The 23,738-nt window shown below is 38.2% G+C and overlaps 2 protein-coding genes and 1 long non-coding RNA gene across 6 annotated transcripts in view; 2 read left to right on the plus strand and 1 right to left on the minus strand.

Moving 5' to 3' along the window:
* Nucleotides 1-23,738, plus strand: part of LOC124159215 — a 170,348-nt gene that overhangs the window by 142,822 nt on the left and 3,788 nt on the right. The window contains exon 3 of one of the 2 annotated variants that reach the window (XR_006864925.1): nucleotides 12,576-13,474. The exons of the other annotated variant lie outside the window; for it this stretch is intronic. This is a non-coding gene — a long non-coding RNA (uncharacterized LOC124159215). Of the gene's footprint in view, nucleotides 1-12,575; nucleotides 13,475-23,738 lie in introns of those variants that run through there. 2 annotated transcript variants of the gene reach the window in all.
* LOC124159211 lies at nucleotides 94-6,146 on the plus strand. Of its 2 annotated transcripts, none has more exons than XM_046534861.1 (5): nucleotides 94-733; nucleotides 815-997; nucleotides 3,693-3,930; nucleotides 4,504-4,639; nucleotides 6,064-6,146. In XM_046534861.1, the coding sequence occupies exons 1-5, from the start codon at nucleotides 590-592 to the stop codon at nucleotides 6,092-6,094; spliced, it is 732 nt and encodes a 243-aa protein (XP_046390817.1). In that variant the 5' UTR covers nucleotides 94-589; the 3' UTR covers nucleotides 6,095-6,146. The 2 variants fall into 2 exon arrangements, with proteins under 2 accessions (XP_046390817.1, XP_046390818.1); XM_046534862.1 differs by having other exon boundaries at nucleotides 824-997.
* LOC124159212 (putative nuclease HARBI1) lies at nucleotides 5,040-7,405 on the minus strand. 2 transcript variants are annotated; one of them, XM_046534863.1, is made up of 5 exons: nucleotides 7,234-7,405; nucleotides 6,732-6,968; nucleotides 6,461-6,657; nucleotides 5,876-6,010; nucleotides 5,040-5,794 (listed from the first exon to the last, which is right to left on the minus strand). In XM_046534863.1, exons 2-5 carry the CDS (start codon nucleotides 6,966-6,968, stop codon nucleotides 5,776-5,778), a joined length of 588 nt encoding a protein of 195 aa, XP_046390819.1. In that variant the 5' UTR covers nucleotides 7,234-7,405; the 3' UTR covers nucleotides 5,040-5,775. The 2 variants fall into 2 exon arrangements, 1 of the variants encoding a protein (XP_046390819.1); XR_006864923.1 differs by having other exon boundaries at nucleotides 5,056-5,070; nucleotides 5,653-5,794; nucleotides 6,732-7,404.

Raw genomic sequence — 23,738 nt, forward strand, 5'->3', positions numbered from 1 at the left:
CTATACTGGACAATTCTCACAGCATTGATTTTATTCGTAAGTAGCGAAATCGCCTAATTTTACGTTGGTATACCTAGTGTAATTCCACTTTTAAATACTGAAAGGTAAGCGTAAATATCAATGGTAAACATAAACAATATTCAAAGCTTAACTAAATGCCAGTTATTCTCACGGCGACATTGATACAGCGTATTTTCTGGTGATCCATTATTTCTTACGATTGTTAATTATTGTAACATTGTTCCTTAAAATGCAACATTACGTTGCTGCGAACTAATAAAACTTTCGCATAGGATACTGCACAAGACTACTTTCACAAATGGTTCTTTCCTTGATAGTTTTAATATTTCGATGGATATTTCCTGGTGATCTAAGCTAATTTAAATGCTGCATATTTGTAATATCATATTTTGTAAGATGGATATTTCCTGGTGATCTAAGCTAATTTAAATTCTGCATATTTGTAATATCATATTTTTTTCAATAACTGAAGTTATCAAAATTCACAATAGATACTGGCGTAAGCATTAGTGCTGTGCGGTTGACACCCAGGGTGTCACAGGAGCAGAAGGAGGAGCTCCTGAATTTCATGGTGGACCACCCGGGGTTAGCCACAAACAGAATAGTTGGCCCACAAGCTGCTGCCCAGAAGCAGCAGCTGTGGGCACAGCTAACTATTCGCCTCAACGCCTGCTCCAGTGGAGCAACAAAGACGGCGGAGAAGTGGGCTAAGGTAATATTGTGCTTACACTAATCCAATAGCATTGTCTCTAATTTGATTTTTTGACAGTATCAGAGGAATATTTATTGGCAGGTTTGGCAGGATTGGCGGTGCGACACCAAGCAGAAAGCTGCCAGGATTATGGGGCATGCCAGAGGGACAGGAGGAGGGCCATCCCTCAAAGTGACAGCCCTCACTCCTCTTGAGGAGACATTGCTTGGGTTGTTGGGCCAAGTGGCTGTGGAGGGCCATTTAGATGTACCCGACTCCATGCAGGTAGAACTATTTGCTGAATCGTAGAAACCTATAAAATGGAGTTTGAAGGCAATAATTTGAATTTATTGAGCAATTAAATTGAATAGAAACAGAATACGATTGCTAGCTAATGCTGACAGAATAATATAGATAGAGATAACAATTTTTAATCAATTTTCATAAATTATTTCATCCAAAACCAAACCATAGGAGTGCCAACACCCTATTTACACATAAGACTACATATTTCAATCTATTATGGTCAACATTAGGGGAATGGATAATATCTTTTCATGCTAATGAGAAGTTGAGTAGTGTACTATCAAAAAAAGAAACTTTATATGGCATTACTTGTCACATTACAGTGTTGGCTTCAGTAATAAAAAACAATAATAAACTATTAATAAGGAGAATATAAGTAACACTTTTAGTCACAAATGGCATGCAATATAGTATTGAATATGTCTGTGAGATAACTTAAAATCTCAATGAAGAGGAAAATTAACAGAAATCAATGAATAATTAGGTAATACTATCAGTTTATTAGTTCAAAAAGCTTGATACATTATAATAAATATATTTATAAATATCCCTTAAAGACAAGTTTGTTAACCAGTATGAACATATCACCATAACTACTCACAGAGAGCAAAATAGATAATATTGTGGTATTTTGATTAGACATAATTGATGATGGTAATGTGTTATTTTTATGTGGACATAGATATCCATTACCTTTTTATGATCACCTGATCAACATATGACAACATATTCCGACTGTTACATTTGTGTAATCAAATTTTTGTTTCAAACTGTTCATTTTTTGTCAATCATAATCACCCTTGAAATTAACATCATTTACATTGCCCAAGGTCACCCTAGGATGCTTTGAAAAAAAATCACATGCTAAGTAACGTAGAAGTTTTTATCTTCCATTGAGTATCATACATATTAACAGAATCAAACACATGAACCAATATTTAAAAATGCAGTTACATAATAGGGCAGGAATAGCACAAATAATATGCTGTGAAACAAAAAATACTAATTTAGCTCCTAATATGGCTGTTAATCTTCTAAAAAATTAACAGAGTGAATAATAATAAGGCTCTCTGCTAAAAAATTTTAACATTTCTCTTAAAACATGATGGTGTTGAAATAAACCTTACCTTGCAAGGAAGCATTAGAAACAGAAAATCTATATTACAATCTACACTAGTGAATGCACTTTTTTGGTCAGATTAGATACCTGTAACACTTTATGATTAATTCCAATGGCAGTACCATCAAAAATTGTAAAATAGCTGTTGTTGTAGATTTTCAAGTTCCAAAACTTTTTTGGCAGTTGTCTATCTGTCTAAAATGTCTAATGAGAAATGACTACACATATACAGCAATTATAGACTAGCTTCTTCAATATATTCCAAAAGACTGTTTGAACTGAAATTGGCCCATAAATTGTTGATTCTACAAATGTCCCATAATAGGATTTGGTCTCAACCTTGCTTGCTATAGGGTTGTAGGAAATCACCCAGAAATGAATGAATAATTTATAATATGACACGATGAAGAGATAACATTATTAAAAGCTTTAATAACCTTTGAGGGAATCTAATCTGGCCCAACAGAAGAGATATTTATAGAATTGATAGCCTTCCTCACCTCAGATGGAATAGTTGGGGACCAAAAATGTAATGACAATGACTGCTTGCTCGAAATAACTTAGACACAGCATTACATTGAGAGATAGAGAAGAAATATTAATTTAGTATGGTATATTCAAAGTTTATGCAATTTCTTGCTGATCAAACCATTTTCCCATCAAATAAAATATTTTGATTTGGTTTGTTAACTGAGGAAGAATTAATATGCCTTAATTAATTGGTATAGCATATTTTTAATTGACAATAGTAGATTTAAATATGTTGACTCATTGAATAAGAAACTCATTTTATCAATGTTGTTGCAATCACCCAAAGAAGACTGGTTTGAAGTGCCAGTTTGACTACAAAGAAATCAGCATTAGTGATATGAGAATACTTATTCATTTCCTAATTGAGAATGAGGTTGAGGTTTTCACACAAAGTTTTCACTGATGCGATTCAGCAAAAACTTTTGTATTCAAAAGGCTTTGATATTTTTTATAATGGACATCTCTAAGAAGAATGTCTAACAAGTCTTATGGTGGGAACTGGCCCAATAATGAGTATATTTTCATTTTCTCCAATGAAACTTATTGTCATATGAGGTGCATTGCAGAACGTACACTTTCTTATAGCCTGGCATTGGTGAAACCAAAATAATTCCTTATTAATGAGGAATTTGTAATGAGAAACGAATAATTCCGATTGTCTAAATGGAGGTAGGTGGATCTCATATTCAATATTGCTGGCTGTTCTAAATGAATACACTTATTATTGAAGGGCTGAAATTGCGAACTGGTGGATGGCGTGATGGGTGGAGTGGTGGGAAAAGTGTCATTTCCGGGGAAGTTTTTATCCTTCTTATTGGTGCTGTCAAATGCTGAACTGAATCAGTCAACCGGTATTTCAATACCTTTGAATATCCCAATATAGTAATAGGCCTAAGTATTGCGTAGAATCAACATGGAAAAGAATTCAATTCAAACAGTTTACCATAGTATCGAATTTACCATTGTAACCATCAAAGAAATCTGAGGCCTCATGTGTCATAAACTTTTCATTATTTCTCACAGGTTACGAGGCAATTAAGTGACGGCATTCCCAATTCCCACCCACCCATGCAACTTCCTACCCCAACTGAAATTGAAACAGTAACTTTTCCCACCACTCCACCCATCACACCATCCACCAGTTCCCAATTTCAGCCCTTCACTTTTATCCCTCAGCCCATCCTAGATGAAACAACACCGGCAGCATCTCCTCCACCTCCACAGACCAGCAGCCGTAAGAGGAAAAGGCCAGTTGCCCATCGTAAGTAAACCTGAAAATTAAAAGTTACATTAGAAATGCTGTTGTTGCTATTGTTAACTGGTAATAGTTCAGAATAACACATGAATTTTTTTCTTTTGGAGAGGGAAAAATTTAAGCTACTCCATAAAATGTTAAATCACTCTTAGATGCATTAATGAAGGAATATTTGCACTAGGATACTACTCTGAATTATGATTAGAATGAATAAGATGCCTAAATAGATCAACCAGCAACATCAACCTTTATGGTTAATTATTGATATCTATTATATATTATATTGTACCCATTATAACATAGGAAAGCTTACTCGAGGAGGGTTGAATAGTGGGAAAGTGAAATACCAGTGAGCATGTAGGTAATGCATATTGCCAATCTTTTGAATCATCTACTTTTACTCCAGCAAGTAATCAAAGACTTTCTTTTAATCAAATAATCTTTCAATTAGAAGGGGCATTTGCTAAACCTAATCTAAACCTGACCTAGATGAATATAATTCATGAGTTCAAACAATTTATGTAGTAGAAAAGAAATAAGTTCATTCATCAATATTTTCTGGTGCAATTTCCATTGCAGATACCCCACCAGACCAGTACGAGGAGAGACTGGTGAAAGCAGCGGAAGAGAGGGCTGCCGCTGCAACATCCATAGCGGAAACATTCAAGGAGACTGCCCAAGTTTTGTGTGAAACTTTGAGGGAGGTGAAGACAGAGTAAGTTAGTGGTAAAAACAAGCACATTATTTTGAAACACATACCCATAATTTATCTTCGCAAACGGAGAATAATGGACTCCCTCACATTCCTTGCTTCTCCCAATAATGCCCTAGGATGGGCAATAAAAGGCTCTGGTGGGTTGTTTGGCATTTGCCCATTATCCTCTTCCTCCTCCGGTATGGGCAAACCATGCCCCATACACATATTGTGGAGTATTGCGCATGCATTTATTATCCTTCCCACTTTGGCGGGAGCATACTCAAGTGTTCGGTGAAGGCATCTAAACCTTGACTTCAACACACCAAAGCACTGCTCCACAGCACTCCTAGCCCGCACATGAAGCTTAGTATAATTTTCCTCTGGTGAGCCTTCCACAGCATCCAGTATGGGTGTTTGCAACCACGGCTGGTGTGGATAGCCTGAGTCACCTGAACAAGCATATCATGTAATTAAACTGGAGCTGCCCAATAAGCAAAATTTGATAATATTAACTGCCCCCTTAGGGATGAGGTGTAAAAAATGGAATGTAATTAAATGCAGCAGTATTTTCCACAATATATCATTTCACACAATATTTTCAGGCATTCACACAGCTATCTTCAACAGTATGCTTTGTGAATTATGATGGGCCAAAATTTTGGCCCATCATTCAGCCTTAAGGCGGAATCTCATGTTGAAATATGCAATGCGGTGAACAGTACCATTTTTCCAGGTGTATTTTTCTCCATTTAAACACAAATTTCTATTTTAAATCACTGTTATAACATTATATTTTGCAACTTCAACTGCATTCCAATCTAAATTCTCCTTCCCAAATTCCTTTTTTTTTTACTTTTCCCGCTTGGTTTGAGTCATAAAACCATTTTTAACGTACTCTTCAGAGCATGCAATAGTTACAACTTACAATTAGCTATCAATCTTATCTTGCTCAGGCATTTTCTTCAATAGTTATTCAATTTATGGGTTTCTATTGGAATGAGATTTAATAATTTGACATGAATCATAACTACCTAGTAACCAGCACCTCTCGCCACTTTCCCACACTGTCCTCATTTCTCTGCACACCTCAGAATTCCTCCAAATAAACGAATCATGTGTGCTGCCAGGATACCTAGCCACACAGTTTAAAATTCTTAGCCTGCTATCACACACCTATAAAATGCAGTATAACACGGAAAAATGAATTGAATGTCCATATAAATAAATTATTTTCACCTATTCAACAATACTTACCATTTGAGCATTGAGGGAATGGTATGATTTTCTATTTTAACATACAAATTTTCCCTCTCTGATGGAGCTCTTATGGCCACGTGTGTGCCATCAACAAATCCCAGCACACCAGGAAATCCTGTTGCTTGGTAATTCCTGTTGTGAAGCAGAAATCTCTGGCATTAACATCAATATATTTTTCATTTCAGATTTATAACGTATTTGAGGAGGCAGACGTAATGGTGTCTAATTTTTTATATGTATTTTAAATAAAATACTTCTACCCCTGGAAGATGCTGTGTTATTTCTTTATATTTATAAAACCTTGAACTTGTGGATTTTGTTGAAAAGAACTGGGTAAGGTGGAATTTTCATCAGCAATTGCTAGGTGCAGAAGATGCCTAAAGAAAAGAGTGTAGCAGTAAAGACTGACACCAAGTCAAAGGTTCCCGTATCCAAAATTAATGAAAATTTATGTTGCTATTAAATCCATCAATAACTACTTAGAATGGAAATGTAAGGGACATTCAAGTTAAGGGCAAATGCATCTTTGTGTTTCAAAGTATTCTTTTATGTATGCTGTGAGAGAAATCGACAATGGCTTACTCCTGTATGGCCTGCCGTCTTTCATTGCGTGTCTGTGGAAAATGAACCCAACGTGTCAGCACTTGAGGAGAGTTCATCGCCTCAGTCACTTCTTCAATTGCACGGCTGACAGCAGCTTGGCTGAGGCCCAGGTGGCAGTCACTCCCAGCAGACTTTTGGTAGCTGCCTTGCCCAAAAAAATGTAGAGCACATAGGACCTAGGAGCATTTCAGAAAATATATCATTTTGTAATAACAAGAGGCTTGCTGTGCTCATTTATGTGTATTCTCACCTTTAATTTGGTAGGTATTGATGTGCTTCTCTCAGCCTGGTGCATATGCGGCTCCAGCTCTTCAACAAGCTCGGTTGTCAGAGCCTTATTTAGCCGGTAAAGCCCTTGATAAGCAGCATCAGGCATGAGGTATGGGTCGCTTAATTCACGGAGCCGGCGCAACCTTGTCCTGTTGACTTGCCTCAACTCCCTTCTTCTCCTCTCTCTGATTAACCTCAACGCCTGTATTTCGTTCATCTAAAAATGATTTACGTCATTTAATTGCATTATGTTTGTTAATAGAATTGAGATACTTGTGATTTCATTTAACGTTGTGAAGATCTGCAGACGACGTAAGAGAATATCAAAACCCACAAGCTTTTCAAATGTTGTCAAGGAAAGATCAGATGATGAGAGTACTGGAGCCAAATGTGACAAACAGTGACAGTCATACGCCAGGAATTCCCGCAGGAAACGAACTTTCTCAAACAATCAATCATAACTTGTCAAAGATTGCACTTACCTCGCAAGATGTTCCGAGTACGAGGTACTACTAAAACAAAAATCAAGGTCCAAACGGTGCGGGGTCAAAGCGTTAATCTAATCCAAAAATCGAGGTCCAAACGGTGCGAGGTCAAAGCGTTAAGCAAATACTTGCCTAAAAACGTCAGTAAGTAGCGATTCCGATAAAGAGTACGTCCAAGAGGTCAGTCAAAATAAGAAAGCAGTAATCCAAAATCTAGCAGGTCGAAATCCAAACACAACGTCAAATTCGTAACAACTGACTCCAAAACAAATTGATGAAGTAAATTTAATGCATTGTTGAAAAGCGTTAATGCCTTTATAAATGCATTTATTTATTTATTTCAACGGATAACACCATTTCCCAAATTGGAACTTATTAAGAAAGTTACTACAACTTGAACAATGATAGGCATTGACTTCTTCGGTTCAACTGCAACTTTATTTGATTCCAAACTTCGTACATAATCATCTATTTACCATTGTATTTAGTACACATACCGTGCCAGTATTGCAAATGATTTGAGATTTCTTACCAGCTTCCACAGCATCACTTCGGTATCGGTAAAAATATTCCATAACTTACCAGCTGGCATATCACTTTCCGTTTCCGAGAAACGGAAAGTCACTTAACGACACCCTCCGTCATTTCGGCCGCTCTCGGACGAGTTCCCGTGACGGAAAGTTCGGATACACCTTAGTGAATAGCTCATTCCGTAATGATGACGTCTTTCCGAGAACCAACCACGAACTATCCGAGAGATTGTCTTAGTGGATAGGGCCCCAGCTCTGGTATTCCCCGGAGCTGCCAGGAAATGCGAGTCACCTGATTGACGTCGCGAGGAGAGGGGGGAATTTGCGTGTTCCGACGTCGCACCTGAACTTGTGGAGGAAAATTTTTGTTCCTGCGTACTCTGGGATGATTAATTAATTGACCCGGGACCTTTCTCTGCTTGGCGCATTCCGGAACTCACTCCTCCTCGTTCTGGGCTCGGGAGGTTTTGCTCGCAGCCTCGCTCTCTTGCGTGTCGCCCGTTGAGTCACGCGAGAGGCAGAGGGGAGTGAGGAGGAGTCGAGGGGGGAAGGACCCAAAATGTGACTCATCATCCCGATGGGGTCGTCCGCTCACCTTCCTCTGATTACTCTTGTTGTGTTTGTTTTGGTTTGTGTTTCCCTTTTTGCCTTTTTATTTCTCTCTCTAGTTCGTTTTTGTAGAGCCGTGAGAGAAATTTAGAGATGAGCTTGGTGCCAAGGAAAAATAACTAGGGAATATATTGAAAGAAATACATGCAATTTTCCACGATTATAAACTTTTACTCCCGACCAAGGTTTGGATGTTACTACATTCTCTTTAAGATACAAAATAGTTCTAATAGTGGAAAATTTCTTGTGTTTCTTTCAATATGGAAAAATTCCACTCCATCACGCTTAGTTCTTGTGATTGTATATCAGGGAAGGTTCGCCCTCGCAATCGGTCGCAAGTACCAGTTACGGTTTTTGAAAGGACTAGCCATAGCGATAAGTGAGATAAGGACATCATAAAACCCTCTGAATGTTTTATAAGATGTTAATGCAAGAATATATGTCATGTTCTCTGCCTTCTCTTCGGGTTTTCACCGCGTCTGTTGTGTTTTGGCGACACCAGTGTCGCTGACATTGCAGTCAGCGTCTTCAGGTCGAAACTGTTGTCGCCAAAACACAACGGACGCGGTGAAAACCCGAAGAGGATGCAGAGATCATCCAATCAACGCCGCGAAAATCTTCGAACCTACATATATGTCATGTGGTGTTTTTTTAGCTAAAATGTTTATACGTTGTAATCAATAAATAAATTTTGCCATCAACTCCCTCACGTAGCAATGGCTATCTTTACACGCCCTGACTCTCTTTATCTTTGCTTACTGGGTCAGTGGTAGCGAAAGAAACTATTTCCATCAGGAAAAAGTGAGTTGATTTCCTTCTGTAGTAGTTACGCGTTTGATAATATAATGATTGCAATTGACTTGAAATAAATATCAGCGTAAGAAGAAGACAGAATAACCTAATCGGCTTGGTCGTGCGGCGTGATGATCCGATGTAGGTAACTGCCGAAGTGCGAGAGGTTAGGGAGAACGACATCGGAGTAGCTCGAATCAGCTGAATGGGGAAAGTTATATCAGAGATTCAATAGATAATACATCTACATAATACCCTGCGAGCCACCTCTAGGGTGTTTGGCAGGGAGTGATCAATCACCAGCACGTAGCATGCAATTGGATTCCCTAATACATGGGAAGGAAGAGCTAATGAGACTGAAGACCTCAATTCTAGGATTGTTCAAATGTGATTAGCATTAACGATCGCAAGTTTAAGGAACTTTAAATGTAAAATAATAAATAGTCACGGGTAGGTAAATCCTCATCGCGGATGGATCAACACTCAAACTTCGTCTGGCGCACCCCCGATGATGTGGATGGTGACACGCGGTGTTTGCCCCTGAGGCATGGGAGGAGGAACGGTCGCGCGCGTGCCGCATTTATTTTTTCGCAATTTTTTCTCCTATTCATACAGGCACGTTTCCCATTCGACTCATGCGTCCGACCCGTCTCTCTCTCTCCCTCACCCCTGTCCCATTTTTACCTGCCTCCCTACCCCACCTCTTCCCTCCTCGCCGTTGGAAACCGTCATTTCTTTCGATGACGGTCGCCACAGCCTTCGTGGCGTCGAACAGTGAAATGCAATCATTCCGTTCGGTCGGGTTGTGTTTTTGCGTCGATGGGAAAAAATCTGCCTCGTAGTTTGGAGTAGGGGGAAAAAGCTGCAATTTCGCTCTTCGCTCGGAACCGTGGGATTCTCTTCCTCTCTCTCTCTATTCTTTTTTATAATCTTTGATGACAGGTTGGAACGGGCGATGAACCGTGTCGGGAACCATAAATACCCGCAAATTTTCAGGTGGGAGCTCATCGTTTTGAATACGGTTGAATGTAGTGATCCAGACTCTCGAGACTGTTGGAAGGGAGTCATGGCAGTTTTCTGGCAATCGTTTCATAGGGTGAATTGACTTGTAAATTTCCATGGAAAATTAAATATTTATTGCAAAGCGAAATTAGTATTGCTGATACATTTTCACAAGCTCTCTACTGAATAATTAGTACGTTGGTTGCTGACGTTTCGACGACTTGGTCATCGTCGGAAGCCGCCTTCTCACTTAAACTGTAAACACGAGAAGAATTCACTAGCATCATACGCCAGGAAAACAAAGATTCTTTAAAAGTAACGTTTTCTGTATGAGTACAAAATTGGATCTGAGCTGAACTAATTGATTCAGAAATGTCATTTATAACTTAGATGGCGTCCATTAATTACGTGATGTTATTTTAGCGACTGCTTATTACCCTAAGAAGGTAAATAGAAGATAGTCTTGTGAAAGTACATGTATTCGTTTAGTTTTTTTTTAATTTTTTACTTTTGCAGTGGGATCACGGTTAAATTTAATGCTTTCCTTCGCATGATCATTATTTTTTTCACTTATCAGAATTAATGCCATCTGATCAAGTTTTATCGGTTATTGTCTGCCCCATTAAATCGCTATTCTCACATTGTAGGCTGTAGTAAAGATTGTCCATAATACAACCCTTATAATCTTTAACTAATGTGTTGTGCTGATAGTAAAAATTTATAGAGTGGGTGATGGCCTCGCTTCGGTCCCATCATACGTTTCCATGGCTTCTTGCGTGACTTCCATACTAATAGTGAATGGTAGACTAAACTATTGCCCAAAGAGCTATTCCAGCGAGCGATAAGAATGAATGGAAGTAATAGTCATTATGGAAATGGCGAAAAAGCAAGCCGTAATATTGACCCTGGTGCAATATATTTATGCGCGCTCAGTCACAGGCGCAATTATTTCTGAATAAAACATCGATTTGAAGGGTTTAAATAGGAGTTTTTTTCGGTTTGAGGAATGAATTACGTTAAAATGCATATTTACTCTCTGTTACGGTGAGGTAAGCATGCTGAGTCTTGTTTACTTAACGCTAAGCGTGGTGGAGTGATCTTTGAATGTTCTGGTACACTTGATCATATCTTAGTAAGAGGTGCCCCCCCATAGAAATGGAAATTTTAGGGATATCAGGCGGGTTATTATCCTTCTTCCCCGTGAAAAACAGCGGTAGGAAAATGTTACAGGTAACGATATGGCAAAAATAACCCTTCGCGCGGATTTATTGATTCGTGGACTGGATTGGTGATGGAATTGCCACATATCTGGAGGGCTCAATCGAAAGACGCAAGTGGGGCTAAAACCAGTCCATCGGTGCAGATCAATGGCTGGCGAGCGATGGACAGGCGTTAAAGTTGATTGGGCCGAAAGGAGCGAACCGTTGTTCTGAGTTGGAGCAGTGCTATACAGATTTCTCATGCGTTGCGCCGTCACGTATCTTCATTACCTTGTGTCTTTCTTCGCTTGGCATAATTATTGCTTTCCCTGATTCTTCTTTATTCGCACAATCCTGAAGGTTCTCCTAAGCTAATTGTTTTCATGATTTTTTTTCCTACAAAGCTTTGCTTCCTTTGGTGAAATCAGTTGATGTTGAAAACAAAATAGGGCACAGAGGATGTGGATAATACAACCCTTATATTTTAAACTACTGTATAATCCTTAGAGTACGGATTAGGAGCGGCCATGACGTCCCTGCTTTGGTCCCATCATACGTTTCCATGGTTACTTGATATTGAGTCGCGTGTCTTCCATACTATTAGTGAATGGTTGGCTAAAATATTGCTGTGCATTTGAGTACCAAGAAAAATCATTCAAGGGAATTTCAGTGACCTTTCATTGGTTAGTGAAGTTAAAAATATTTTAAGAGAAGAATTTTAATAGAATATTTTAATTTTAATTTCTTTTTGATATGCAACTAATTTTTCCTCACGGATTCATTGATGTTTAAATTTCCCAACTCACGTGTTGTGTTTACCGAAGAGTAAGGTAAAGACTCTCCTGAAGACCACATCTATGTAGTGGCCACACTCATGAGCGGCCGATTTTTTGCTGGAACCTAACGAATTTTCCGCATAACCAATGTAAATTCCACCTATTTTCAGCGGCCACCAGCCAACAGCCTGCACCCATATTTTTTTGGCAAACGGCCAATATTATACAACCAGTCTTCAACCCTAATTTCAACATAATACTTTTGAAAATCACTTGGGAATCTCTCTTATTTTCTAATCCGGAGGCCCATTTTTCAAGAGATCAAGCCCTTTGCTAGGATATGATGCGGCTTTTCCCCAGGGTGTGATTCATTAAACTAAATCAGACTATGGCACCTAATTATTTTCTTTACTTTCTCCATTTCGGGGTAGGTCCGGACCCCATCTTGCCCCCTTCATACTCGCCCCTGTCTCGAATCATGTCGCTGAGAAGAGTGTCTCCCATCTCAAACAACTTTTGTGTGCCTCTCCTTCTACTCTACCCCACTCTCGGATAACGGTGAAGACGCGAAGATTCTCGCATAGACGCCCTCTAATTAGTCGACTTAAGTTAATCTTATGGCTGAAAGCCCAAGTGACTGAGCCGAGTGTTGTGAGAGATGAACGGTAGGCTTTTCTGAATTGTTTTCTCTGCTTGCTGTGAACGCCGCAGTGCGCTGAAAGCGTGTCTCATGTTCTCAAGTTCTGCCGAATTCAACTGATCTTCTCAATTTCGGCAATGATGGATTTTATATATGAAACTTCCGTAAGTTATATCCTATTCTCACTGATTCCTTTTCATGAAATGTCATGAGATCTAGCCCTTGAGAGTATTCTTGTTGTAGGTAGTGGATATTTTAGCTTTATTTGTAAAGAATTCCCTTTTTGTGAGAGCTAGTTTCTGCGATATGGATACGGGTAAAAGCAGTTTATTCTCGCGGCCATTATGCCTCGCTCAAACGTCGTCACCCTCTTATTTTACCCCTGTTATATTGCATAAAGATTTTACGTATCAATTTCTCAGAGTGAAGGCATTGTTCATCTTTAATGAAGAACCTTAATTATTATTTGTGTTTCTAATGATGATTATCATATTCTCATCAACAACTTCTTGACTAATTTCTCCTGCGTTATTGTTGTTAGATTGCCCCAATTCAGGTCATGGATGTGTGTGATCATCTATTGTTTATTGTTGTATCCCTCGATTTAAAGGCTTCAATTGGCAGTTTTCGGGGGTAATTGATATAAATAAAATAAAGATATCGCTCAGCTTGTTATCATTGTATTTCATTCGTTTTAAAGAAAATGTTTTTCGTTGAATTTTGGAATGGTATGTTTTTAAAATACTGCAAAAAATTAAAGATATACTAAATTGTGTCAAATTTCTTTGCTTACATCCATTTCCTTCGTTCTGTGTTGACCTATATGGGCAAGGCCAATTGAAACAAAAGATAAATTACGTCACATCCTTTAACATATTTTTGATCCTCTCATACGTTCAACGTTGACCTGTATGCTGTATCCCGATTCCTTATATTTATGACTACCGCTTATGAGGAACCAGGAAATCTGCTAAATGGATATCTCTCTATCTTTGAGTGGCTTTCTCCCGAGTACGTGTGGCGAGACATCGCCGTCACCTCTGCTTCAAATTTCTCGCTGTCGCCATCAAACGCTGGACAGCGCATGGCTCACCCGAGTGATATGGGCGAATTCCATGTCCCGTAGCGATTAATCCCAACGCCCATCGCCGTCCTAGTCGTCAGCGGGCGGCAAAAGGTGGACAAAGGACGCTCAGGCGTGGATTGCTCCTTAGTGCCCACTCATCCGTATTCGGGCTCCTCTCACCCGCCTTCATTGCTCACACCCACTGATTATTTTGTTTTATCTCGTTTACGCTTCCATGCTCATGAATCCATTCTTTTGTGACGAGGCCCGTTAATTCTGGTCGGGAGTTGGGTGTTCTTGAAAGAGTGGATGCATCATTTAAGTTTGTCGGTTTTTTCTTTAATGCTTTTAAGGAGTATAAGTATATTATTTCATGGGCAGTCAATTGTTGGCATAGTTAGAGGAATTTGGAGTGCAGTGTAGATTGCCTTGTAGGTGTTTTATTTGACGCGTAGATTTTTATCATTCCACCTTTAAACTCTCTTTTTTATCCTTCCTTCTTCCAAAATTACGTTATTTTCTTCATTTTTTCCTTCAATTTAATGGTATGTGTGCCCCTATGTCGGAAGTCGCCAAATATCAATGCATCAGTGTACCTCCCTACAACAAGTTTCAATCAGTTTTTCGAGGTTCAAAGTAGGTAACCTTTGTATATCAGAATTAATTAATCTTCTGTCATTTTCAACATTTCTCGCATGTTCCCCTCTCTTTTTTTTTACACGTTTTCAAGCATATTTGTATGAAGTGAAAAACTTCTGTTTCCTTTCTTTCATCATTTCGCTAACCTAGCGTTATAATAATCAAATGGAGTTTTTACGTCAGCGAATAGTTTCGTTATGAAAGATCCTGTAATAAAATTAATTTTATTTCAATTATGTATTCAATAAATATAAAAATGATTTCGTTGGCAATATTTCAACAAATTATTGGATGTATTAAAAAAAATTGTGTTTTTTTTGCTTCCAAAAGGCTAATGTATGCCGAATAAATAAAGGAAGAACTTTATTTGTTCATCTGATATCATGTTTGAACTTTCCGAAAACAGAAAGTATAACGAAAGCTGTGTATTTTTTTGCTTTTTATTTTTTATCGAATCACCGGAAGTAATATGTAATGTACACATTTTTTTTGAGGTTAGGCATTTGTGAATTTTGCGTTCCATGGTTATACATGCGCAATAAAGATGTAAAAAGATCGTGCCATTTAATTTTTTATTCGATATAATTTTCTCTCTAGGAACTTACATTCTCTCAAAATTCATTTTGTCGCTTTCATCATACAATAAGTAAAAAAATTAAAAATGCTTAAGCCTTTTTTTTAATATTTAAAATATCGTGGAGCGTTAGATCAATCAAACATCAGAAATGGAAATCGGGGGTATGTAGGTGTTAAGTATCTTAAGTCGTCCTCTTGAGTATTATAGTCACCATTAATTTTGTTAGAGAGGAAATAATTCATTTTGGAAGAGATATTTTAAAAAATGTGTGTTATTTGTACGTTTACAATGCCTTATTTACATATTTTCCTCTTGCCCTCTGCAAATATCAATTCAAATGCTGTCATTTTCATCACATCGAGCAATACTGAAAGTGTATATATCCCAACTTTCCACCTCAATTTCTCCTACCCTGGGTAGCATTTTATTTTCCCTCCTCGTTGATTCACTACCTTGCCTGGAGTTGACAGTATGCCTATGGTGATCCATATTCTCGCTAGGAAATTGCATGACTCGAGAGACTCTGAGCCGTTCTCTGCTTGAGGTCTGAAGGTCGGGCTCTTAAGGTGGTGACACCAAGAATCCCGTTATTCGCTGTGACCGACACATTTTAATTCGATCTCGATCTTTTTGCGGATATCCTTCAAATGTTGCTAAGACAGCTTGCTATGTATGTATTTCATGTGCGTTGACTTCATGAATGCTTGGAGGCAACGCGACTTAGTATTCATATTATCTTACGGGCTGACATTTATTCGAAAGCCCTATATGTGGAAAGGTGCTATAGTTCGTTCTGTAAGCTTGAAATTTTGTTGTTTTCTTGTAAGTCTATTTTTGCGCCGACTTGCTGCGTGGGCTGAATTTGTAATGCCTAGGCGTATTACCCTCAAAGTAAATGTGAACACGAGCCAAAAGATAGTACCCAAAGCAGAGGCCAATATTGAGACACAAACATCAGATTATAATGGAAAATGGAAAAAGTTAGCTAATACAACGCTTAAAAATAGAATCCCTAAAATTTCTCGTACTCTTTCTTCGTGAATGTTGAATTAATTTAAATAAACTATGCAATAGAAACGAAAAGCATGAAAACTAACTCTATCGTCACAGTCGCCTCTATCAGACCCATAACATCACCTCGACTTTAGCCATTTAAATCTGGGTCGTATGCGCAAAAAAGCAAAAAAATCGTTCTGGATTGCGTTTACTCTTAGGTTTGGTATTTGGTCTTCTATATTTTTAAGGTAAGGGTAAATAAATGAAGGATTCTATAAAAAATTGTGGACGGTAAGTGTGATATCTTTAAAGGGATTGGTTATGAATTTGAGTTACCTCGGGTAAATCGGGATAAAATTACCTTTCGTACCTCGCGCGTCTTGGATTTCATTTTTTATGCTATTCAACCGACCATGCCGCCACTGAACCAAAAGATAAACAGGATACCGTAGGTGCCTGGTAGCCAAAATAAAAGCATGCCTGCTTCCTTATGCTCTTATCGTTGGCCATTATCCAAAGTATGGTTTCCTTCAGGAAGCGGATTGAGTCACGTATGGTCTTTCCTCTAGTCACTCGGATGAGGACTACCGGTTCTCATTCGATTTGGGCCTTTAGACAGCTCAAGGAGACCCGCAGTATTTTCTATTCCTACCTCACCCTCCTTGCACTTTCCTCACCGCCCTTCATCTAACTTGCTTCGCAGGAATTCACAGACGGAAATAGAATTTAGTGGGCCTCTATCCTTTCAATCAAGTATGTGGAAGCTCAAAAGGGTTACTTGTATGAAATCGGAAATATCAGTCCTTATAATGTGACATATTTGGCTGTCTTTAATGATTTTGAGAGGTGGATATTCGTATTCAGTTGAAACTAGAATCGTTATGAATGTAATGCATGTCTTCGATGTAACTTTTGTATACTTTTTAAATTGTAGTTTGGATGATTATCCGATAATTTCCGCTTACTATGGTGAGTCCTCTAGCGATTTTATACTTTTTGTGTTTTAGTAAAGATTAAGATTTTTGTCCATCACATGTAGGCTCTCAGTAATATGAAAAAGTGGTGAGTCAAGTTGAAAATTTAATAGAATCCTATTACCAAGTCCACATCCAATGATCCATTAAGGATCCAACGATCATTGAATTTCTGAATCCCTGAAGACGATGGGCGAGTTGCTTATCTACATCCACATAATACCCTGCGAGCCACCTCTAGGGTGTTTGGTAGGGTTTGTTATCGAAACGTTGGAATGAGATATGGAGGACCAGACCTGGTGCATAACCCGAGAAACCTTCACTACTTGCCCAGTATTCTTTGCCAACTAGCAAGGTAATGGGCGAAGTCTTGGGTGCCATGGTTTTTCACTGGTTAACTCTTGTCTCGTTTGTTGATCGAATTCACCGCTTTTGTTACCACCCTTTGCTTGTGACTGTTTTGGCCGGTGTGGCTCGTTCCCGCAATCGAGGGTTGGGAAAACGAGCGTGCCCGGAACGTTGCTCGTGGAGGAGAGGGACATCTGCATAATGCTTGCTCCATTAATCAAGATTGAGGCGTGTGGCAGTCCGCCCGTGATCATCAATCTAACTCTTCGCCTTCTACGGTTCGCGCTCCAAACTCTCGTCGACTAATACCCTTTTGTGTTCTCGTGTGTGTCCTTTTATCAGCAGCGGTGGGGAGGAGATAAGGACTTTTCTCTCAGGAACGATTGATTCCGTCATTAATTCCGTTAATCTCTTAGCTTAAGAACCGTGCGGACCCACATAATCAGTGGAGTTGCAAGCACCGCCCAGACTCTCATTACCTTGAGACCCCTTCGTTCTCAATTTACTTGAGAGCCAGCGACCATTTTTTTCTACCCTCGAGAGCCTTCTTAGACTTTCCGTGGACTCTTTAACTCTCTAGGCCTCATCTAGTCGGATTAGTGACCATTCGTGATTCATGGATGTTTAGATTGTGAGATTTTAGCACTTGAGCGATCGAGTATTTTATTTTTTTGAAGAAGGGATTTTGTTATCAAGAACGTTTGAGCTGTAGTTCAACCCTATTATATTTCTCCTCCCGAAATTAATCAAATGTTTTGCTTATGTGGTTGCGACACGAACATTTTTATTGGTGACTCAGGATTCGAAAAAAGTTTTTAAAAATAAAGTAGAGATGTACTACTACGTCTTAACCTTAATTGCCATTTTCTCCTCGTGTAGATAGAACGATTTTTTGCGTTTACGGAGGGTAATAAAACTTCACAGATGTTTCACATAAACCCGAGGAGAGTATGGAGGATTTCAGTGTCAAGTCATTTGTGGCTCTCTTTTCTTTTTATGTTCGGATTTTATGATCTTTGATCTGAAGTATCCGTGCGCGTGACTTGGTATCATTATTTTAATGTCATTTTCACATCAATTGAAACTCTTGATCACAATATATTCACAACGGCGAGCATTCTCGGATATCAGTTGAAATTTCTCTGTACTTTGAATTAGTGCATATGTTTAATATTGAATTGCTTGCGCTTTTTTCAAAGTTCTTGTATTTATAATATAGGAAATATAGGCAGTAACTTATTTGGCATAAATTAGATGTTCAATTATTATTAGCCCTGACGGCCAAGACTCTTTGTCATTGTGGAAAGTGCTTTTATAGGACTATTTTCACATATGTTTGATTTTTACCATTGATTGTTGACTTTCTCTTGAACTGAGTGTTCTAGCAAATGGGATTATAGTTGGAACTTGATACGTTAATAATGCGATGAGACATTGTTAGCTGGTAAAACTACTTCAATATCCTTTAAGTAGGTAGCCGAGAGAAACACTATTTTCGCTTATTATGTCTAGGATAGTTCCATAATTCTATCTGGACTGAGAAGAAAGTTTCATTCCAAAATTTACCAAATTATCATTAACGTCCTTTTACGTCGTGTTCCCTTTTTATGTATCTCGAGTTTTTGCAGCGTATCTCTGTGGATTTAAATTTTATCTTCATGTGGTTATATTGCTGCTTATCTCTTTGTCACTTCCGCAACCTCGTTTTATTTTTTCATCACCCTACGGATAATCATATCGCTTTTATCAGGTTTCGGTTTATATTTAATGAGCCAGTTTTATTGTAAAAACAAAACGAATTTCCACATTTATGCTATCGCATTGTCCAATCTTAATTTGAGCGTAGTTTTATATTTTTCCGAGTCGAATGGTGTGTGCGCCTCATGTGATATTGGAATTATTGCCACGACTGAATATCCTGAATGCATTTTGAAATATCTTTTTGTTTATTATGCCTCAAATTTTTCCTCTAACGTATATAGACTAAATCTTCAATCACTTTTCACATTTCTAGTGGTTGTGAATATTCTATACAAAAATTCATACATGCTACATACATACACTGAGAATGCCTTCAGATTTATTTCCGCAGTAATCCATTTCCTCCTATATTTATACTATTCTTCTATTTCGTGCCCAGTGGGACTGCCCACCCATCATTGCGCAGAAAAACGGCGGATATGTGTAGTGAATCGGCGTCCTTATAGTCGCAGACGTCTGCAGAGGTTACATTAGGTATTGCAACTTTTATACTTAGATCGCAGTGTTGGTGGAATATCGTGAATACGTGTATACTGTTCAGCAATGTCGGGAAGCAATTGCTGGAGCTTCTGTAAGGATGTACTTACCGCGTTTGTGCATTCGATTACTGATTTTATTGTTATACTTCTACCTGTGACTTAGAGGAATCTGTGAGTCCCTGCTGCATGTCAACAGATACACGAGTTGGGAGTTCCTTCGATGAATTAATGATCATTTAGCTGTGATTTCATTAGTCATATATTGCTATTTGAGGCAAAAAAAGGGCAAGATTTCTTAGTAACATTCAAAACGAGCTTTAGATCCTGATTCTTCAATTTGTGATTATGAATTTATTTTCTTCATTTGAAACCCGTTCTTCTCTCGATTCAGTAGCATTCTTGTCACAAATCAAGTCGGATTTCTGAAAATTGGAGTGGTAGTTACAGCTCGGTAAATAAGAATTGACGTTTGCATGCCCTGCGGTATGGATTCAATTCAGATCTCTCTCTCTCATATTGTGGTGATCCACCCCCTACTATAATCAAAAGAAGTTGGAGCTTGTAGAAAAAGGATTGAAGTAGAGAATTACCCTCCCTTACTCCTCTGATTTTATCAACTTGGTATAAAATTGCACGAAGAATACGAATTGAAATGGAACCGGGGAAAAAAATGAATAATTTTTCATTGCATTTAAATTCTATCGATGGATTGCTGATAAAAAGCCGAATATAAATAGCACTGCCATAAAACTTTACGACTGTAATAGTTTTTCCTTATTTTTCCGGTTTAGTATTATAAATAAGTATATGTAGCCCTAGTTTTCAACATTTTAGCCATAATCTCGCGGCCAACAGTGGCAACAAGGGAATGGATATCGATCTAGAAAAAAAGAGAAATAAGTACTTTTACTCAATACTCCCGAAGAATAAAGGTCAGCAGAGAGTATAACGAATGACTCGTTGCTAGACGTGTCGGCGGAGTTCAGGAAGTTGCTTCGGTGTTTGCGAGAAGCCATAAGAAGCGTAAGTTGGTCGTACGGAGATAAGAATTTCCAGGCTGTGAATGTGATGGAGGTGTGTAAAATAACGATTCATCATTGAGTGCAGCCCTTTATTTAATTTTTTACAGAGTCCCTTTGTAAATTATTTGTCGTTACACCAAAATCCTATCGGAGTTCAGGCAAGTTAAGGGAGGTCGTTTTGAAGGAATTGACAATGTTGAGGTTCATCTATAGGGATGTATATTATTAACTCTAAATGCCATATTTTACTAAATATTTAGGCGAACGGGAAAAGAGAAAAGACGGAGGGTGCTCCTCATCGTTGCGTCTGGAAAATCTCTGGTCGAACCATAATTGCTGACACATTAATTGAGTCAATTTTAATGCTCATTTCCTTATTCTGAAAATTAATGCTACAATGCGTAAAATTCGGAAATTACCCAACTTTTATTAATTATTCAATTTTAATGCATGTATTTTTAATGATTTATTTATTATCTAAGTTGTTTGCCGTGATTTTACATCATCATTGAAGTTCATATATTAATTACTCCAATTATTTATTTTATCAACCGTACAGTATTAGAACTATTTCGGATCGATTTTCATTAAGCTCTTTTCATGAAAGATATATTCTTAGTGTAGATAACAGTCTGTGTTATGTAGTTCCCTTTGAAAAATCCTCTGCTACTATTGGTTAAAAATTTCATTAAGTTGTTCGTAATTAAACTTGAACGTATTAAAAGTAGGTATTAGTATTGATGAGGATAATCCTAGCTTGTGGGAGTTTTTGTGAGGAACATAAGGTTGTGAAATGACTTAAGTTATTGCCAAGAGTCGTTTCAGATATAGAGCGTTAATATTGTTTGCACACGCAGTAAAGCCCACGTAATGAGCCCTAAAATGGATTCGTGCAGTGTTGCAAAGATCCTCTTGCTTAAAGAAATACCCAGGTACTTTTCTTGCATTTCGTGACTTGAAATAGAGTAGAACTCGTAAATGTTTATTTTTGGCGTAATTTACGTTCGCTAGAACCTTCCGTATCAGGTCTTACCCAAGATGGCGTAACACCTCATAATATTAGGCAATCGCGGTTGAAACGTCTTTGAAATTGAAGTAGCTTTATGCGTAGGATTACGTCAGAGATTATATTATATTTTTGGGTGGGATGCTGGTCATATTTTCAGTCAGTCATTAGGGTTATTAATTAGCGCCAATAGTGTTTCAAATTAAGATCGTCATGGCCTCTGTTTAAAAATGTTGTAAAATTAATTTTGTTTTCTTTTCCTGATTGAAGGCCTTGGTAGTTTGGTGCATCATCCTTAAATAATGATCAATTTATAATTGCTAAACAATTAATCTCAGCAAAAACATAATCATTTATATTTGGGGGCAAGCCATTTACCACTTGATTCGCCACTTTAGTACATTTTATATTTTGCCACTAAATTCTATCCGTCTCCAGTATTTTTGTATGATACCTGTCCTGATTCACGTAGGATGTTTGGAATGACGCTGGACGAAGTTGCCTCACGGAATCGAATCGAGAAGCTATTCGGAATCCTTGGATTCGTTTCCGCATGAACGACCAGCACGTCACTGTAGTATTGATTGACGGAAGTTCCCGGACGCCGCGGTTACGTATTCTCTACTCTGGTTCCTCAGATTCCCCCCTTTGCTACATTTTTAAAGTCCCGAGCATGTTTTCCCCATCCATTCAGCCTGTTTTTCAATTCTCTTGAGGACCGCCGTCGCTGTGAACGGGTATTCCCAGCTTAGAGGATGCCTCTCGTCGCCGGCGTTTGAGTGGCAGTTAAAACGCGATTATTCATGAGGGGGATCAGTAAGGTGAAATCTAAAATGAGCCTTGATACTGTGTGCGTTTGGTTTATCGTTTCTGGGAGGGAACCCTAAATTTCACATTTCTTGTGCCTGTTTTTACAAAATTTCATCGCGTTGATATCTCGTTACTTAGGTGGTTGATGGCACTACCTGCATTTTATGCTTTTTTATGTTTATAACGGTGGTGCTTTAGGCAGTATCTCCTATGTAGTCTTATAGTATTGTGTTCGTCGTCTTGGAAGTGTACCCAAGGTAAGCTTCTCTTGGTGAATATTCCCGTGGAAAGGAAACAGCTGACTGCTGAGTCTTCGCAGCTGTTTTAATGAAGGGCATTACTTAAGGAGCGGTATATTCTCTACTTAGGGCTCTTTCTTGAGTGAAATAGGTATCCGGAAGCTTTGAAGGCTGTATAATTTCTCTTATTTATCCACCGTAAATATTAAGTGGTGTCAAAAAACCTTATAAAATAATTCATCCATCCATAGTGCATAATATTCCATCATTTTTATTTTGTCTCGACGGGCTAATTCATTTTTAGGCTAACAATGTGAAGCAAAATGAATATTCTGCATTGGAAGGAGTAGTCGTCGCTATCAGTGAATCTTAGAATTACAGTTCGAGATAGTATCCGAAGGTAATTATGGTAAAGTCTAATTTGACGCAAATTGAAATTTACTTTTTATATAGACAATGAGCGATAAACATTTTGGACAAGTAATGTATTTTGTGGATTTTATGTCATGTTACACAATATTTCCTAGTAATTGTCGATGTGTATGACCTCTTATCTCCTTTCTCGCTGGAAAATTAATTTTAGCCACAATTGACGCGAGATATCCGATTGCAAACAGTAAATTTAGCACGTTTCTTTGCCTAACAGTTCCAATCTTCATGCCTTTATTGCCCACATTACTGGCTTAACATTCGCTTGACTTACCTTTAAAATGCCATTTCAACAGCTATCTGGGCCGGTTCAGTTTCAGCAAGTTCTCGTTGTAGAGTCTCTGTCGTATGCGCATGTACTTAGGCTTATTTTTCAGGCCATGGATTTCATGTGAACGAGGGAAATTCCGAAGAAATGGGAAAACATCATCTAAAGAAATAAAAACAAACATGGTTTTCTAGTACTATAATATATTTTAGCCACTTATCAATCATTAACGGTGATATCTGTGTATGTTTCTGCATAGTTAACACGATGGTTGATTTTCCTTGTGGATTATTTTTCTTTCTCATCTATCCTGTGATTTTTAGGGACAATGGTTGTATTT

This window comes from Ischnura elegans, chromosome 5 (genome assembly GCF_921293095.1).
Source record: "Ischnura elegans chromosome 5, ioIscEleg1.1, whole genome shotgun sequence".
In the NCBI taxonomy this organism is placed as follows: Eukaryota; Metazoa; Arthropoda; class Insecta; order Odonata; family Coenagrionidae; genus Ischnura; species Ischnura elegans.

Bases quoted from the DNA above. Each gene is read 5' to 3' on its own strand.
- LOC124159211 (XM_046534861.1), top strand. From the start codon at position 590: ATGGTGGACCACCCGGGGTTAGCCACAAACAGAATAGTTGGCCCACAA. The intron at 734-814 runs GTAATATTGTGC...ATTTATTGGCAG, and splicing joins CGGCGGAGAAGTGGGCTAAG to GTTTGGCAGGATTGGCGGTG. The intron at 3,931-4,503 runs GTAAGTAAACCT...TTTCCATTGCAG, and splicing joins GAAAAGGCCAGTTGCCCATC to ATACCCCACCAGACCAGTAC.
- LOC124159212 (XM_046534863.1), bottom strand. From the start codon at position 6,968: ATGAACGAAATACAGGCGTTGAGGTTAATCAGAGAGAGGAGAAGAAGG. The intron at 6,658-6,731 runs GTGAGAATACAC...AAATGCTCCTAG, and splicing joins CAATACCTACCAAATTAAAG to GTCCTATGTGCTCTACATTT. The intron at 6,011-6,460 runs GTAAGCCATTGT...GCTTCACAACAG, and splicing joins AGACGGCAGGCCATACAGGA to GAATTACCAAGCAACAGGAT.